This window comes from Arvicanthis niloticus, chromosome 6 (assembly GCF_011762505.2).
Source record: "Arvicanthis niloticus isolate mArvNil1 chromosome 6, mArvNil1.pat.X, whole genome shotgun sequence".
Lineage (NCBI taxonomy): Eukaryota > Metazoa > Chordata > Mammalia > Rodentia > Muridae > Arvicanthis > Arvicanthis niloticus.
In genome coordinates, this window is record NC_047663.1 from 93597311 (window position 1) to 93611765 (window position 14455).

Consider the following 14455-nt stretch of genomic DNA (forward strand, 5'->3'; position numbering starts at 1 on the left):
GCACAAGGCAGACACCATCCCACGACTAGAGAAAGGCTTCCCTGTGGCTGTGCAGTAGCAGGTAGGATGACTTGGCCTTGGCTGGGCCACTGGGGAGTGGGTGTTTCTTTGATTCCAGTGTTAGGGAGAAGCCAAACATGACAGGGGATAGAGTTCCAGACAAGGAGAACATTATATGCCAAGAGCTTATATCAGATATTGGATTAAGGCCTTTTGAAGGACAGGAAAAGTGATGTATGTGTAGCTGAGGCAGTGAAGAGATGACTGAGACTCAGGTGGGCAGGGGCAGATGAACAGAGCTTGGTGAATCAGTCCTGTGTCCAGTAGGTGATAAGAAATTAGAAGGTGGTTATTTTTGTTTGTTTTGTGAAACTGGAAAATTCTGATTCAAGGCCTTATACATGCTAGGCAAATCACTCTACCAAACCCAGCTAGTTGGTATAATTTAAACCAAGTAGGGAGGGAACAAGATGGCCCTAAGATGGGGGCACAGACTACTAAGGAAGGAAAGATTGGGAAACTGGGAGCTAAAGGAGCATGTCACTGGAGCACAGGTGGGGACAAGGGGTCTGGGGACACCTCTGTGGCCTTCTGCTGTACTACCCAGAAGTACAAGAGAAGAACCCCAAGAATTCCGCTGGAGCACTGACAGTTCACCAGCTCTCTGAAACACCTCCTGAAGAAGCCTGTCTAGGCCTCCCTCACCCTACCCCCTTAGAGCCTGCCCACTGACTCAGGTGTTGGGTGGCAGGAGCAGGAAGTCAGAGAGGGCAGGGCTGGCTCCTCTGACAGGTCAGGCCAGTCCTCCTTGCCTCAGGTAGAGCCATCTGGTCATATCTGCTAGGCAGGAGCATCCTGCTGCCCACTGCTCAGGATGGGCAGGGAAATGGGGTCACAACATCCGGCATAACAGCCAACAGCTGGCACAGGCCTGTCTCTAGGCCTTGTGAAGAAGGCCAAGCTGTGTCTGGGCCAGGACACAGAACACACTTTGACTTGACAGAAGGCCAGATGGGGAGGGCTACTGTGCCCATACCTGTGCTGCTGCTATGATCTCTAGGCTTACCACCTTGAAGGATCAGTCCAGAGTCTACCCCAGATCTAAAGTTGGAGAAAGGCCAAGGCCTGGAGCTATCCCTAACTAGATGACAAGGATTGCGTCACCTACTAGATGGTAAGAAGTGACTTTGGTCTGATAATGTCATGAGCTTGCCAAGTGCCCTGTGATGATACCATAAAAAGACAAAAGTGGGCTTGCTGGGGGATGGCAGCTCTAGAACACCCCTGCCCTCCCTTCCATTCATGCTCCTGTGGATCTGTCACTGTCCTCCAGGCTGGGACAAAAGTATCCCACACTCTCATCCCTTGTGGGGCCCTTTGAAGGGATAGATGGTACCTGGAGAGCAATGAGAGGCTGGGCAAGATGGGACATACCAGAAGCTGGGAGTTCTGTGAGTTCTGGGAGAACAGGGCCTCAGGGACTCATGGCTCATGGGAAGCGGCTTGGGACAGTCTGACTAGAAGTCACAGAGCACCTGTGTATTCCCTCTGTTTTGCTGGTACTAGGTACCAAATCTAGCCGTATTTATCTCAAGTGTTCCATCACTGAGATACACCTTCTGACTTCTATTTTGAGAAAGATCTTATAGAGTTATTCAGGCTGACCTTGAATTTGTGATCCTCCTGCTTCAGTCTTCAGAGTAGCTGGGATAACAGGCCTGACTCACAACACTCAGGGATTGGGGAGCCTGCCACACAGAGGATTTGGGCCTAGGGTAACTGGTGAACCCTACCCCTGGCCAGAGGGGACAGCTGCCACTCAGCCTTAAAAACTTGTTGTTTAAGACAGGCTAGGAAAACTCATTTTCATGTGAAACCACCTGAGTTTTCACAGGCCAAATGAAACACCTGGGGTCAGTTGTGCACAGGAATGTGGGGGTGGAGATGCCCTGCATTCACAACGTCAGTATATTCTGGGGAGGGGCCCTGCTTGGCTCCTGTTAACTAGTCCCAGATCACCTTCATTTCTGGTGATGGAGTCCAGTTGAGGCCAGACAAGCCTCCAGATAGTGTGACCCAGACAAGGCCTTCACTACAGACCCGGCAGAAAAGGAATATGATGGTGAAATCCAGGAGCTAAACTGAGTCCCCAGAGGCCCTGAGGCATGACTCTCTCCACAAACCATGGAGGGGGAGGGGAGAGGATGATCATTTTCCTGGAATCCTGCAAGGCAGGGGATTTTTTCCGAACCAGCCCCTGGCACAGCACCCTCCTGCTTCATCAAGGGCCGCTGTCACAAGTACCTATGTCCCTCCCTCCTACTGTTGATGAAGCCCCAAACCCTGCCTCCCATCCCACGCATAGCCTAGTCTTTAAGCTTCCAGTAACTGTAGGGGCTTGAACAGACATCTGTTTCTAGGTCCCAGTCTCTCATTTAAATCTGGGGAAGGTGACCAGGGATGCTGTCATGGCCACGAAGATTTCAAATCCAGCATTAAGAGATTTTATATAAGAGGCTCTTGGAAGCACATCATGTGGCCTTTCTAGCTATTGAAACTGGAATTAGCTACCAACAAAAACACATTGTGAGATTACACCTAAAAATCTAGATTTGTATGAAAAATCCTAGTTTTGGCAGACTGGGCTGGTCATGGGGTCTCAGCTCTCATCCCTCCTGGCCCCTACAATCTACCTCTGCTTCTTCAGATCTTCACCGACTCTTCACTGTCTGATTCTTGAATGTGTGTCACTAGGTGTTTTTCAGTTAAAAAGCAGGAACCTGCCCAAATGTCACACAGCAAAAGATTGACTTAAACCAGCCTAATAAAATCTCTCCTCACTGGGATCTGGAGGTATCTAGCCGCAGACTAGGCCTGCTTAGTGCATTGACCTACTCAGTGGAGGTGGGTGTGTATGTAGGCTGGGCCAAACCTAGCCTCAGCCAATTGGGGGAAGCCCCGCCCTCAGTAGAGCTGGTCCACCCACCCCTACATCTTAAGCAGAGACCAGCCTCCTACGAGTCAACTTCGGAGCTGGAGCCCGGGGCTGGGAGGCGGGTACGCAGCAGCCTCCGGATCCCGGGACCCCGGATCTTGCAGGACCGGCCGGAGGCGAAGGACTGAGGCCCCATTGAGGCCTTGGGCCACACCGCCTGGCTCCCTCAGCCGAAGTCGTCTCCTGGTGAGTGTCTAGGGGCAAGGGCGGGGGCGACAGGCAGAGCTGATCACACTAACACAGCACACTAGCACATTCTCCAGTGGGACTGCGATGCAGAAGCGAGGGGCTTATCCCAGCCTCGGGCGGTTACCTGGGCAGGCACGTCCAGTTGCACCGCCCCCACCCCTTTCCTGAGTGGGTTCAGGGGCCTCTGTTGACCTCGGGAGAGCGAGGGTGTGCGTTTGTACATGGCTCACCTACCCGTGAGGCTCTGAGTAGACAAAATAAACACCCCCTCCCTTGTTTCCTCCTCCCACGACTGGGCCCTCTGGCGTGACCAGTTTTATGAATCAACCCTCTTTTAGGGGATGGCCCTGCCATAGTCTGGCTACTTTTCCCTCATGGGGTCAGACAGTCTGGTGCCCTTGTACAGTGGTTGCTTGGGGTCCTCTGGGCCTTGTCACACATGACAGAACTGGGGCCCACAAATATACAGGCAGGCCTGGAGAGGCATGGGGATGGGGAGATTGAGAGGTGTGCCCCCAGGTGAGGGATGAACTTTGGCTAACCAGAATCTTTAGTGCTCCAGTATCAGGGCATCTCATCTCTACCTAAATGGGCTTTTCTTGGGCTGCAAACCCAATGGCCTATAGCCAGTTTAGTCCTTTGTGTTCCTGAGCTTGCAGCTCTGGGGCCAGAGGACTGCTTAGGTTCCTTGTGGTCACTGGCAGGCCAGCTGATTGGTGCCAACCACACTACCTCACCCCCATTCGTTAACGATTACCACACCAGGGTCACTGACTGCTTCCAACCATTGGATCCCAGAAGCAGCCTCTACAGCATAGACGAAACCCAAGGCTCAGGAGTTCCCTTGCTTGCTTTTTGCATTAACAGTAGATGATGCTCCAGGGAGAGGCACCAAGAGAGCCTTCTTCCCTATCTGGGTCAAGAGTTTCCTAGGGGAGAGGGTCTGGCTGAAAGGTAAAAGGTCCCTTCCCCCCCAGGCGGCTGGATTTTTGGTGCTGGGAAAGCAGAGATGTGGGTGGGCTGAAGCCTTTCAAGGGGCTCCATTGGTATGGGCAGTGAAGGCCAGTATGGACCCAGCTGTTAGCATAGCCCCATGGAGCTGGGGCAGGCAGGTGGGGGATGGGAGGGTAGTCCCTAGAGTTTACTGTCCTCTCCCAGGGGAATCAGCCCCTGGGGGAACTTCTGTAAACAGAGTGTCAGAGGCAGGAAGAGGGCTCTGGTAATGAGCAGCCCAGCTGGATTTCCTCCAGACCGTATCTAGCTTCTCCCTTCCAGAGAGGAAAGGACCTAGGAGCACACGTGCCAGCCCCCAGCTTCCCAGGTCTCAGAGTTGAACAGCAGAACAGCCACCTGAGATCTGTGGGCACTGGGTGGAGGGCTGCTGTGGCAGTGTTTGAAGACCACCCTCTGGACATGGTGGGGGAACAGAGAACACAGGAGCCTCTCAGACATCACAAGACTTAGACTTTCCCAAGTAAGTCCCCTCTGGCAGATAGCCCTGGGGCCAAGATAGGTAGGCGTGCTCAGGTGTACACACACACACACACACACACACACACACACACACACACACACACGTCACTGCCATTCCAGATATCCCCAGCCTGAGTTAGTTAGATTAAGTACTGAGGAAGAGCCAGGATTTTTGTGGCTTGGTTCAAGTGGAGTCCCAGGAAAGTGGGGCTCCAATTGGCACCAGGAAGTGGTTCCCACCTTACCACCCCCAGCACAGTTCTCTTGGGTAAGTGCCTAAAGTCATTCTTGACCACTGGCAGGTCCTAATCTTATGTGAAGCGATCAGTCACCCTTGCCTGAGCTCCCTTAGAGCCCCTCCCAGAGCTGTGGAACCCAAGGCCCTTGTGTTGCCAAGAAAACCAGCTCCCTCACTGCTATGGAATTTGTGTGTGCTTTTCGAAGAGGGAGAGGTGTATGCGTGCAAGCACACAGCAGCAGAGGCGCGCGCGCGCGCGCGCACACACACACACACACACACACACACACACACACACACACACACACGAGTGTGGCCCAGAGGGTGTGTGTGTACACGTGACTGCAGCAGGCCAGTGGGGGTGCTCTGGCGTCTGTGGGGAGGATCGGGCCCTCCTTCCTTTTATCAGTTTCCACATTCCAGAGTCAGCCCAGCCGGGCTGCCTTCCCCAACCCCTCAGCCTGCTGTCCAGGCAGCAGGCCTCCCCCGCTTTTCCTCATTCCAGTCTCCCTGGGTGTGAGGAGGCTTCTTCAGGCCACCTCAGTTTGGGGGGCAGCTGGGGGAAGGGACAAGGCCAGTTCTTCTTTAAGGTTGGGGACAACCCCCCCCCCACCCCCAACTCTTCCTGGGGAATGCAATAAGACTCTGACATTCCTGGAGGCTGCCTAAGAGATTTCATTAAGGAGGGAGCTGGCTTTCACTGAGGAAGCTGGGGTGGTTTGAGAACCTTGCTGGCCCTCAGTCCCAGCCACTGGTCAACAGTGACAACTGTGGGGACAGAGTTGTGGTTCAATGACCGGTTCATAGACCCCAGAAGGGGCCTCTGTGTCATACAATGGCTGAGAGTCCATCTAAGATTGCTGAGTGACTTGTAGGACACTGGTGTGGTGAATGTGAACAGGAAAAAGACCCCTTCTGAGGACATTCCCTTCTCAGACTCCTGTACCTGGGAAGCTGGGGGTGGACGGCCTTCTGTAGTGACTAAGGTGCTCTGGAAGGTCCAGGGTTAATTGCAGGGTTACAGCTCATTCAGTGGGTGCCAGGCCTTGGGCAGGGACAGGGCAGAAGGAGGCTGAGCCCCAGGAGTGTCACACCTGCCACGCGTGCTGACAGTGTTGTTCTCCCAGCCTATGTCTAGTTGGGCCACAGCCACCACATAGCTCCTGGGGCCACAGGTGTTCTTGCCCAACAGGTGGCACCTCTCCTAAGATGGCACAGCCTGCCACCCCAAGGGTTCATTTAAGCCAGAGACTGATCTTAGTCACTGATCTATCTGCCTCGGCTGACAGGTCTGACAGCAGCCAGGTCACCCACAGAGCCATTGAAGACACCCACCTGGGTGGGGACAGGCCACCTTGGCCACATCTACTACAAGACACAGAATCCTTTCCTGGACAAACACAGCAGTTGAGCTGATGCCCTCATGGTCCTTTTGGTAGTCCGTTTAGCTGTGCAGAAGACCCAACAGAAGGCTTTACTCAAAACATAGCTGCTTGGCTCTCCCCAACAGGAATGACTCTAAAAAAAATAGACGAAGCCTAGGGAATTGAGGTTTTAAGAGAGCTTCCTAGGTGAGCCACCCCTGCAGCTCAGATATGAAAGCCAGTGAGTTACAGACAGAAATAGGAGCCAGCACAGAGCAAGGAGTTGGGGTGAGGCCACAAGCAGAATGGACAGAACTGCCTTGGGATCCCCTGACTTAATTACCAGTCTGGGCTGTGCCTCCTTTCCCCGAATTCTGTTTGAAAACCTATAATAGAGACCCTCAACTCATCTTGTCTGTTGGGCCAGGACTGCTGTATTCTAGAAAGACAAGATGAGATGGACCGAACCAGAGCCCAGAACTGCCTCGGACACGTCAGCGAAACTGAAGCCAGCCATTCTGGCCGCCGGCACAATCCCGCCTGCAGGAGGGGGTTGGGGGTGTGTTGGCAGCCTCCTGGGGCTGGGCTGCTGCCAGGCCTGGCAAGCAGAGTAGAGCCCATTCAGTCCAGCACCAGGAGACAGAGGCTTGGAGCCCAGAGCTGAGAGGCAGACCTTGCAACCCTATCTATACCTAGCCTGAAGAAGTGTGCAAAGAGGGGGGTGGGCTCTCAATTGTCCTCTCCTCGATGGCACATGGCCTGCCCCTGCCTCAGGGAGATGCACCAGCTCCAGGGCTGATGTGTTTACCAAATGCCTGGGTTCTACCCCACCCACTCTCCCGTCCCTGCCTGACCTCAGGCCTGCGTATGGGTGGGTGTCCACAAGTGTCACACACTTGGGTGTGGAGGGCATCCTGGGTTCTCGAGAACTGGATGACCAATACCCTTGGTTGTCCTTACTCACAGATCCCCTGCAAGAAGTCATGTGCTTCAGGAGGTTGGGCCAAAGGACAGCTTACCCCACATTCCTTTACAAAACTAAGGACCACACCCCCACTTTCCTATTGCCTTAAGAGCAGAGGGGTGCCTAGTCATGCAGCCTTGGCCTGGGCCAGGGGTCTCTATTTAGCATGAAGGTGGTACAGTCTCCACAGCAGATCCTGCTCATGAGGAAGGCAGAGCACCTGGCTTACAGGCAATGCCTTCAGCAGCTAATAATGTTTACTGACCATCTGGCAAGTGCTTTTGGGACACAGGTGCTGTCTAGCTCCACTGGATGCTGAGGTGGGGTTTGTAGTCTGGCTCTAGTAGCCAGACTTAAAAACCTCATCCTGGTCCCTGGGTACCGAGGGTGCCAGGCCTTCCTTCTGTGTAGAGTCAGGCCAAGCTAGGTGAAGAATCCAAGAAGAGACAGCCTGACCCTTCACAGATGTTGCCCTCCTGACCCCTAAAGCCCAGGGCTGCTCCACAACTCTCCCCACAACTTTTACAAAAGGAATGGTCCCCACAAGGATCAGATCTCAAAGCAAAAGCGGTGGTTCTGTCAGATCCATCGTAATCAGCTAAAAGCACAGGCCAGTAACAACTCTAGAGAAGCTACCCGCCCCCGCCTGTTCATACAGCAGGCATGAGGACCCAGATCTCAGACAAGCTAAATGTCCTTCAGAACTTATTAAAAGAACTCCTTGTTTGAGGCTGGAGGGATGGTTCAGTGGTTGAGAGCACAGGCTGCTCTTCCAGAGGACCCAGATTTGATTTCCAGTACCCATAAGGAGACTCACAACCACTAATTCTACTCCAGTTCCAGGGAATCCAACAACCTCTCTGGCTTCCACAGGCACTGTACATACATACATACATACATACATACATACACACACACACACACACACACACACGCTGGCAAAGTGGCAAAACAACCTTACACATTAAAGAATAAACTCCCTGTTTAAAATCAACACACACACACACACACACACACACACACAGAGTCCTCAGGGCTGCCCATAACAGCTTAACAGCTCTGTAGGTGAAAGATGAGACAGTCCAGAAGGGACTCAGGCTGGGTATCGGTGACGCACACCTTTACTCCCAGTACTTCAGGGGGAGGCAGGAGGATCTCTGTGAGTTGAAGATCAGCCTGGTCTGTGGAGAAGGTTCCAGGCCTGTCTTCTGCTGCTCTGTAACTATCTCAGCCTTTCCCACCAGGGTCAGCCTCTGCCCTAACCAGATTCCCTTCAAGGGTTGCTCAAACTGTTCTCAGAGCCGCGGCAGAGCTCCCCAGACTACAGACTGTAGCTTGCAAACTGCAGTTTTCCAAAGCTCTAGATTCACCCTTTGCCTCAGCCTCCCCTTGCTGGGAAGGGTGAAGCAAGGGCTCAGGAAAAGAAACTTGACATGAGTCTTGGAGGAATGGGACTGGATTAGCTATTACCTGTATGGTCTTCCTGGCCTAGAACCCTGGTCACCCCGAATCTAACTCGGTTCTCTCTCCTACCAATCTGTATGTTTATTCCATAGCTTACAGCCCTTACCCAGGTGGCCATCCCACGGTCAGACAGAGGAGCAGCTCCTTAGCACACCACACCGTTCAGCCCCACAGCTAAGTGTGGAGGACACACAGAGGAGAGTCAAGTGCTAGGTTGACACTCCCAATTGAGGCCTCACAGCTTGGACAACTGACCATAGGGCCACTCACCTGAAATGAGCTCTTACAAATCAGCAGTATGACCAGGCTAGCCATGTGCAGGGTCCCCTCCTGTCTGACCTTGGCCTGGCCACACCGAAAAGACTGACTGGGGGGAGGTCTCTCACCCCCTGTGTGGACACAAAGTGTGGATGGAGGTCATTTGAAGCCCATGTCTGGAAGCCAGGCCACACAGGCTACCCTGAGTTAAGGAGGGTAAAACGGTTCTGTAGGGTGAGGGAGCGTGGGGCAGAGCTAACAGGTTTAGGTCATTAACTGGGGAGCCCCATGGTGCTGGGACATCAGGGACACTTGAGGCCTTGAGGTTCTGGTACTTGTCTCAGCTGAGTCTCAGCAGGAGCCCCTACCTAAGTCTCCCTCAGCAGAGAAGCACTGAGTAGGCTCTGTAGGTCAAGGAGCAAAGGTGGGTGGAGTCTACAGAGCAGGCCAGGGGTGGGGAAAGCTTCAAGGTGGTCATCACTGAGGGCTGCTTTTGTAGTTCAGAGTAACAGAAGAGAAGGGGCTTTTAGAGGTACCAAGGAGGAAGATCCCTTCCCTGACAAAGGGATACTACAGGTAGTAGACCCATGGGCTTAACCTAGGCAACAAAGCCTTTTCTTTCACTTAGAGCTGGTGTAAGGCCCCAGGCAGCTAACTCACCTGTCCTGGAACCCAGTCTGTCTGTCTTCTTCCCTTTCATACCAGGGGCCCTTGTGCTTTGGAAAAGGGGAACCCACAGATGGGATAGTGGTAAAGGCAGACTGGGTGAGGGTCTTGTTACCTGTTGTGGCCACATGTGGGGGAAGGGAGGCCCCAGCTCTAGCACAAAAGGCCCTTGTGTGAACAGCAGGTGCCTGGAATGGGAGGGGATTGTCAACCACTAGGCTGGACTGCCTCCCCCCCACCCCCAGGAGGAGGCTTACACTCCAGGCAAGGCTCAGTCCTCTGGGGCTCACAGAGTGAGCACAGTGCCTGGGTTCAGCCCTCAGGCTCTCCTAGGAGCCTGAGTGAAAAGAGCAAGCTGTTGACCTCTCTCATCCCAGGATAAAAGCGAGGAGCCCCACCTTTGATGAGTTTTGATAGACACAGGGCCCCAGAGGGCATGGACCCTGTCCCAGGAGCAGACCCTCTCACAGTGGCTATATTCCAGCCCTGGGCTCCAGCTCAAACGCACTGGTACCTTCAAAAGCCCCTTCTCTGTTACTCTGGAGTGACAAAAGAAGCTCCATCTCAATTGGCTCTGAGGGAACTGAGGCAGCAGCATACTGAGCAAGCCTTGGCACGTGGGAAGGATGGGTCACTGTCACTTCTGGGGAACAATGCTCTAGGGTATGGTCCAGAGCAGAACCTCCAAAAACTATCTGAAGAATTAGTCTGAAATACTTGTCCGGCCTAGCACTATCGCAGGCCATTATTCGTGGTGAGGACAGTGTCTTTCCCTCACCTAGACGACAGGGTTCCTTGGCTTTAGTTGGTGCTTTGATGACAGGGGGCAGAAAAGGAGTTTCAATTCATCTAGCCACCCTCCCCCGAGACGGGGCCCCTGCCAGACAAGGACTGCCAGCCAGCCCTTCCCCTCCTCTAGGAACCCCATCACCGGCCACATCCTGGGCAGGTCTGACAGCACAAGTGGAAAACACAGACCCCATAGTTTCCATGTGAAGTTTTCCTGCTGCGGTCTCCTCTCTCAGAGGAGGGAGGACACAAGAGTGTGTTGCAGGGGCCAGCGGCCTCAACAGCCAGCTTCTCTGCTTACGCGCCTGGGCCAACTGCCCATCCTGTCTCTCCAGACTCTACAGGGAGGGGCTTCAGGACCCACAATTCTCCTTCCCTGTCCATGAAGCCAGCTAGAGGGACTTTTCTTGGCTGGGGCAAGGTCTGGGTTCAAGACGGAAACTCGTCACTGAGCCGTTGCCAGTGGCTGTCGGTCCTCAGGCTAGCTAGCCTTCACATGCACCAGCCTGCTGTATGTCCATTCGTGACAGCCAGCATCACAGTGGCATGATCGCATAGAGAAGAGATGACAGAGATGGCCCAGAAACTGGCCAGGGGCACTAGGGACCTGACTCACAAGTTCTGGGCTCTGCTGCATCTGAGGGTGGGGAATGGAGGAGTCTTCTCTGGTCTTGCTGATGTGGCTGCCCTCAGCCCTGACTCATAAGCTCTTTGCTCTTAGGGACAGAAGATGCACGCCAGGAGCTGCCTGACACCTTTCCTGTTGTTGCTCCTGGTGCTCCCGGGGTCTGGAGTACAGGGCTGCCCATCAGGTTGCCAGTGCAACCAGCCACAGACAGTCTTCTGCACTGCCCGTCAGGGGACCACAGTGCCCCAGGACGTGCCTCCCGACACAGTGGGCCTGTACATCTTTGAGAACGGCATCACCACACTTGATGTGGGCTGTTTTGCTGGTCTTCCAGGCCTGCAGCTTCTGGACTTGTCACAGAACCAGATCACTAGCCTGCCTGGTGGCGTCTTTCAGCCACTTGTTAACCTCAGTAACCTGGACCTGACTGCCAACAAACTGCACGAGATCTCCAATGAGACCTTTCGTGGCCTGCGGCGCCTTGAACGCCTCTACCTGGGCAAGAACCGCATCCGCCACATCCAACCAGGTGCCTTTGATGCACTTGACCACCTCCTGGAGCTCAAGTTACCAGACAATGAGCTTCGGGTGCTGCCCCCACTGCACTTGCCCCGCCTGCTGCTGCTTGACCTCAGTCACAACAGTATCCCGGCCCTGGAAGCTGGAATACTGGATACTGCCAATGTAGAGGCATTGCGGTTGGCTGGCCTAGGGCTGCGGCAGCTGGATGAGGGGCTTTTTGGCCGCCTTCGCAACCTCCATGACCTGGATGTTTCTGACAACCAGTTGGAGCACATGCCATCTGTGATTCAAGGCCTGCGTGGCCTGACACGCCTGCGGCTGGCTGGCAACACCCGTATTGCTCAGATACGGCCCGAGGACCTGGCTGGCCTGACTGCCCTACAGGAATTGGATGTGAGCAACCTGAGCCTGCAGGCCCTGCCCAGTGACCTCTCAAATCTCTTTCCCCGCCTGCGCCTCCTAGCAGCTGCCCGAAACCCCTTCAACTGCTTGTGCCCCTTGAGCTGGTTTGGTCCTTGGGTGCGTGAGAGCCATGTTGTGCTGGCCAGCCCTGAAGAGACGCGTTGTCATTTCCCACCCAAAAATGCTGGGCGATTGCTCCTGGATCTGGATTATGCAGATTTTGGCTGCCCAGTCACCACTACCACAGCCACAGTACCTACCATAAGGCCTACTATCAGGGAGCCCACACCTTCAACTTCTAGCCAAGCTCCCACCTGGCCCAGCCTCACAGAGTCAACTACCCAGGCCTCCACTGTACTATTGACTGCCCCACCAACCATGAGGCCTGCTCCTCAGCCCCAGGACTGTCCAGCATCCATCTGCCTTAATGGTGGTAGCTGCCGTGTAGGGGCAAGACACCACCGGGAGTGCCTGTGCCCCGAGGGCTTCATTGGCCTGTACTGTGAGAGTCCAGTGGAGCGAGGAATGAAGCCCAGCTCCCTACCAGACACTCCAAGGCCCCCTCAGCTGCTGCCTCTCAGCATTGAGCCCGTGAGTTCCACCTCCTTGCGTGTGAAGCTGCAGCGCTACTTGCAGGGTAACACCGTGCAGCTCCGGAGCCTCAGGCTCACCTATCGCAACCTGTCTGGCCCTGACAAGCGGCTGGTGACATTACGGCTGCCTGCTTCACTTGCAGAGTACACAGTCACCCAGCTGCGGCCCAATGCCACCTATTCTATATGTGTTACACCCCTGGGAGCTGGGAGGACACCTGAAGGTGAGGAGGCCTGTGGGGAGGCCAGCACTCCCCAGGCAGTCCGCTCCAACCATGCCCCAGTCACCCAGGCCCGTGAGGGCAACCTGCCACTCCTCATTGTGCCTGCCCTGGCTGCTGTACTTCTAGCTGTGTTGGCTGCTGCAGGGGCAGCCTACTGTGTGCGGCGGGCACGGGCGACTTCAACAGCTCAGAACAAAGGGCAGGTGGGACCAGGGACTGGGCCCCTGGAACTAGAGGGGGTGAAAGTCCCCTTGGAGCCAGGCTCCAAGACAACAGAGGGAGGTGGGGAGGCCCTGTCAGGTGGTCCTGAATGTGAGGTGCCCCTTATGGGCTACCCAGGGCCTAGCCTTCAGGGGGTCCTCCCTGCCAAGCACTATACTTAGGCAGGTGAAAAAAAGCAGCCAGGGCCAGGCTTTCAGTCATCACCCTCCTGCTGCCACAGAAGGAAGTTCTCAATACGCACACAGTGCACATGCATGATGGCGCTGTGGGACAGCAGCCGTCCCTGACCCTCTCTGGGCTGGGTCTCATCTGTAAGCTGCTACAGCCCAAAAGAACTCTCCTAGCCACCAGTGCATCCAGTACAGCACCTGCTGTCTTGTGCAGTGTGCAACCCTGGGATGTGAGCCCTGTCATGTGCTGGTAACATGACTAGGCATGTCGGGCTTCCTGAGACACGGAGTCTGGTAACCAGTGAAGGAAGCCCTCAGAAATAGCGGGTGGGGAAGGCACTAGGGCCGTGGCCTTGGCCCCAAAAGTGCAGGCACACTTGAAACTGGAAAGGAAGGTGCTCTGGGCACATGTGGACTTGCTTCTATTGTTTTGTTTTGTTTTTTTTCTAATGTATTTATAAAAGATCTTTTCCCATTTATGCTGGGAAAGTATTTTCAAACTCAGTGACAAGGACTTTGGTTTTTGTAAGACTATTGATGATATGAAGGCCTTTTGTAAGAAAATAAAAAATAAAGTAAATTGCCTGTCTCTCTGGTTGGGCTTGGGGTACATGAGGTTTAAGGTCTGTGAACATGCAAGGTCACTGGCCACAGTAATCAGGCATAAGCAGCAGCCCCGCCATTAGAATGTTCCAAACATGGGTCTCGACCCATGGCATAGCCTTCACCTGGGTGGGGCAGAAAAATGGACTTGTTAGGGCAGCTTACCCTAGGCTAGGCCTGGTCTTCTGCCAGCAGGAGCCACAGTGCTTAATGTATAAGGTCGGAAGGGGCTCGTAGAAAACACAGTTCACAGCATGCATCCTCCTTGGGTGTTCTGAAAGCAGTCTACTCCTATCTTTAACTAGAGAAGATAGCCTGGAGCTTTCTCATTCTAGAGCCTAAAAATGGCTGAGATCCTGGGACCAGCTGGCTTCCAGACTGAACCACAGATTCTTAGGCTGGCCAGGTATGTGTGGCCCTGGCTCCTTCCTGCTGTCTACACTGCTCTGGCACAAGCCTAGCTGAAATGAAGGGCAGTGGTGGGGGAAATGTGGATTACCAAGGCAAGAAACCAGGTGAACAGAAAGTGGGGGCAGACAGGACCTTAGCAGTAAGGACAGTGACAAAGGACTTTCTGACTTGCAGATGGTGCCAAGTTTGGTGGCCCTGGGTATTCCTTTATTTCCTGCTCTGGGGATGTGTCCAGGAATTCTAGAACCCCAAAGAACTGTTTCCTAGGAAGACTACAGGC

At 54.2% G+C, this 14455-nt stretch overlaps 2 protein-coding genes across 3 annotated transcripts in view; one reads left to right on the top strand and one right to left on the bottom strand.

Annotated features, from left to right (window-relative positions):
* The window catches only part of Coro7 (coronin 7), a 52408-nt gene that overhangs the window by 9821 nt on the left and 28132 nt on the right, over positions 1-14455 (bottom strand). The gene's annotated exons all lie outside the window — the stretch shown is intronic.
* Positions 3020-13750, top strand: Vasn (vasorin). Its single transcript, XM_034507965.2, has 2 exons — positions 3020-3181; positions 11122-13750. The coding sequence occupies exon 2, from the start codon at positions 11131-11133 to the stop codon at positions 13150-13152; it is 2022 nt and encodes a 673-aa protein (XP_034363856.1). The 5' UTR covers positions 3020-3181; positions 11122-11130; the 3' UTR covers positions 13153-13750.

Excerpts from the sequence above, each read along its gene's own strand:
- Vasn (XM_034507965.2), top strand. The coding sequence starts at position 11,131 with ATGCACGCCAGGAGCTGCCTGACACCTTTCCTGTTGTTGCTCCTGGTG.